The sequence below is a fragment of the Daktulosphaira vitifoliae genome, unplaced genomic scaffold, assembly GCF_025091365.1.
Source record: "Daktulosphaira vitifoliae isolate Bord-2020 unplaced genomic scaffold, ASM2509136v1 Scaffold_5, whole genome shotgun sequence".
NCBI classification, from domain to species: domain Eukaryota; kingdom Metazoa; phylum Arthropoda; class Insecta; order Hemiptera; family Phylloxeridae; genus Daktulosphaira; species Daktulosphaira vitifoliae.
Window position 1 is genome coordinate 12,627,482 of NW_026099576.1, and position 3,540 is coordinate 12,631,021.

The 3,540-nt window shown below is 24.5% G+C and overlaps 2 protein-coding genes across 3 annotated transcripts in view; both read right to left on the minus strand.

Moving 5' to 3' along the window:
- LOC126908183 (proclotting enzyme-like) overlaps positions 1–966 on the minus strand; it is a 2,565-nt gene extending 1,599 nt beyond the window's left edge. Inside the window, exon 1 of the mRNA XM_050690094.1 lies at positions 942–966. Within this exon, the coding sequence (XP_050546051.1) occupies positions 942–966 (25 nt within the window). The remainder of the gene's footprint in view (positions 1–941) is intronic.
- Positions 967–1,089: 123 nt separating this feature from the next.
- The window catches only part of LOC126908142 (aldo-keto reductase family 1 member A1-like), a 19,039-nt gene continuing 16,588 nt past the window's right edge, over positions 1,090–3,540 (minus strand). For both annotated transcript variants that reach the window (XM_050690046.1, XM_050690044.1), the window contains exons 4-6: positions 2,632–3,030; positions 2,465–2,562; positions 1,090–1,371 (exon numbers count right to left, since the gene is read on the minus strand). In XM_050690046.1, coding sequence (XP_050546003.1) covers positions 1,329–1,371; positions 2,465–2,562; positions 2,632–3,030 — 540 coding nt within the window. In that variant the 3' untranslated portion in view covers positions 1,090–1,328. The remainder of the gene's footprint in view (positions 1,372–2,464; positions 2,563–2,631; positions 3,031–3,540) is intronic.

Consider the following 3,540-nt stretch of genomic DNA (forward strand, 5'->3'; position numbering starts at 1 on the left):
TTTTGATGTTTAAAATATCGATTGAAATTTATTTCAATGAAAAAATAATAAAATTTTATTATGAAAAGATATACAAATATTTAAATCAAAAAATTCACATTACAATTCCTATGTGTTATGTATTTTGAAAAATATTTCAAGTTGAATTTAATTTAATAAATATTTTACCTCCAAAAAATTAAAAAATAATAAATTAAGTGTTTTTAAATTACTAATAGAACTAGTTATAATAGAATATATGGCTTTTAATGTCAAAATAGGGAAGCTTAATGATCTTTAGCAAGATTTTGGAAGCTAAAAATTTGTATGATTATTGGTTAACTACAATAAGATCATTGTGCGTTGGCGTTTCTGAAAACTCTGTACAATTAAATTAGATCAATACCTCATTAAAAATCTATTCAAAAGTATAATAATAATAATTAAATGTAATTCCAAAAATTTGTTAGTTTTGACAATATTACATTAAGTTAATTCAAAGACCAGATACCAACATAATTAGCGGCAAACACCTACACTCCTTTAGGTAATATGTGCAAAGTATATATTCGTATAAAAATCGGTCCAGTGAGACCTGAGAAAAAGTAGTGGCACTCACAAAAAAATCATGGTAAAATTAATACCTTTGTAGCTTCGTAGCGCATATCAATTTTCGACCTCATACAATGTACTTGAAACTGACACAAAAAAACCCTTTAAAAATTGATTATAGACATAGCGTAAATTTATAGAAATTAACAAGAAATTGGTAAAGTTTTAGTCAAATGGATTTCATCGGGTACACTATTTCAAAACAATAGAAACCCGTTTCTTTAATTACTGATTAATATATAAATTATTCAATAATTAACATTTTAGTAAAAATAACAATCAGTAAATTAGATGTAATATGGGAAATAATAGAGTTGAACATATTACACTAAAAAAGTATATAAACAAACCGNGGGAAATAATAGAGTTGAACATATTACACTAAAAAAGTATATAAACAAACCGAAAATTCTCTTACTTTTATTGAATTCAGTTCAAAATATATCCATATAACATAATTAAATTACACTATATAAGAAAAATTAATTTCAAGTATACTTGTAATTTAGAAAATTATTTCTTTATTAAAAAATAAATTTATAACAAAAATAGTATACATAACATATATGAAAAATTACTCTATAAAAACTGTTCCTTTTCCTTTAAAAAGTGCTGACTTGTGAGAATAAATAATTACTAATTAGTGACAAGATTTCAAATAGATCTTCAAATTGTTATTAGTAACATATTTAATATAAAAAAGAGCCAGTACATATTCATTCTTGAAAAACATAAGTTCATTTATCTCTCGGAAACGGATATTCTGGATGATTTTGAATGCTAAAAAATTATTTTTATTAACAAAAATTATTTTATTATACAATCATTAAAATGGGTTTGGAAATTTATCTTATCTAAGCCTCTACTTTTTACGCGTTGAGTGAATTTCATTAAATAAAATTTACAAGGCTGGATAAAACATATTTTTTAACTTGTTATATAATTTCGAATATAGAAAGATGAGTGAAAAGATAAATTGTATATATAGTCTTGAAAAAACTTGTTTTTTGTTCATAAATTGTTATGATACAAAAAAGTATCGTTTTTCGTATTTTCATAAATTTCAATATAATTTTTTTAGCTTCGATGCGAAGCAAAAATGGTATTAATTTTACTTTGATGTGTTTTGTTAATTTATTAACTTTCATGTGAAGCTGAGAAATTTTTTAAAATGCATATTGAAAGTAGAATTTTATCAACTTAACTTTTGAAAATGTTCCAGAAATACTGACATTTGCATATATCTTTTAAATTAAACCTTATGTAATGAAATTTATTTTGAAAAAAACAAATTTAACCTCTGGACTTTTATTGTTGAATTAGATTTGATATGATAAAAGTAGAAATGAATTTTTACAATTAGAATTAAAATTTATAATACGCTCAATTGTGTAGATCTTTTTAACTATGATTTTTATTTAAGTGATCTATTACGATAAAAATGCAAAAAAATATCGAGCTTTTTTGATAAATTTATTGTAAATAGTAATTATAAAAACTGCTGACAAAATAATCTTAACAATAGCTTTTTTTTCTATTTAATGATGTCTATTTCAAACTTGCAAGTTTAGCTAAAAGTTATTGTAATAAAATTATTATTTTTTTTTTATTATAAACTTTCACAGAAAAAAATGTAGGTTAAAAATGATTAATCCGCCAATTTCTTAAAATTAAACATTATCTACAGATTAGAAACCAAGCGTTTCTTATGATAGTGATTTTAAGCACTGTCAGATTACTTCTATATTGGACCCAACTATGCCACGTCCCCTATATGCCGCAACACCACTGTACTGGGCTTTATTCAATTATTTATGTGTATCTTTTAGGCATAACCAACCCATTAAAAAAATATTAATAAAATATCCATTACTTATTGAAAAACGTGAATTTCAATATACGTCCTTCTTCTCCCTGATCTTCCGCATTCAAAGCTTCCATTTCGTCATCGCTCAATTTAAAGTCAAATACCTTTTAATATTAAAATTAAATTAAATTATTCATATTATATTTGATTGGAAATTTCAAATTTGGTATTACTTGTATATTTGCAGCTAAACGTTGAGGGTTCGTACTCTTTGGTATAACTACTATGCCTTTTTGAACAATGTGACGCAACAAAATTTGTGCAGGAGTCCTATTATGTTTTTCTGCTATCTTCAGTACAGTTTCATTTTCCATAAGCTCAGGGCGCTTAAGTGTAAGTCCCATTGATTCTCGGTTAGCTCGAGTACCTAAACACGAATATGCTGTGACAGTAACATTGTTTTCTTTACAAAAAGCAATTAGTTCAGGCTGCTGTAGATATAAATGGTGTTCGATCTGAAGATTATCTGGTTTTATTCTACTGTTGTCTAAAACTCTTTTCAACTGCTTGATATTGAAGTTTGACACTCCAATAGCTTTTGCACGTCCTTTGTCTATTTGTTCTTCCATAGACTAAAATTATAAAGAAATAATTTTCAAACTTAAAATAGTTTGATATACAGAGTGGCCCATCATTCACTGACAACTTAAATAACTTTGGATCCAATTAATATTTTTAGTTGATTTTTTTTTAAATAATAGTTATACGTTAGGTTAAGATAGCGTTTTCTTCTGTCCTTTTCTCAATACGTATTCCAATGTTTAATACCGGTAAAATAATACATGAAAATTCAAATTTTCACAAACTTTAAAACTCTACAGAATATTTACTACTGAATATTAATAAGATATTTTTTTACTAAAATTTTTCTTAAATTCTACTCTACAAAATAGCTATCTTAGATTTTTTTTTTACATTTTATTTAAAATTTAAAAATAATAATTATTTTTAATAAAATGTAAAAATATTAATTATTGAGATATAGCTATAGACCAATGTATAACTATTATTTAAAAAAAAAATCAGCTAAAAATATTAACTGGATCAAAAGTTATTTAAGTTGTCAGTGAGTGGTGGGCCAC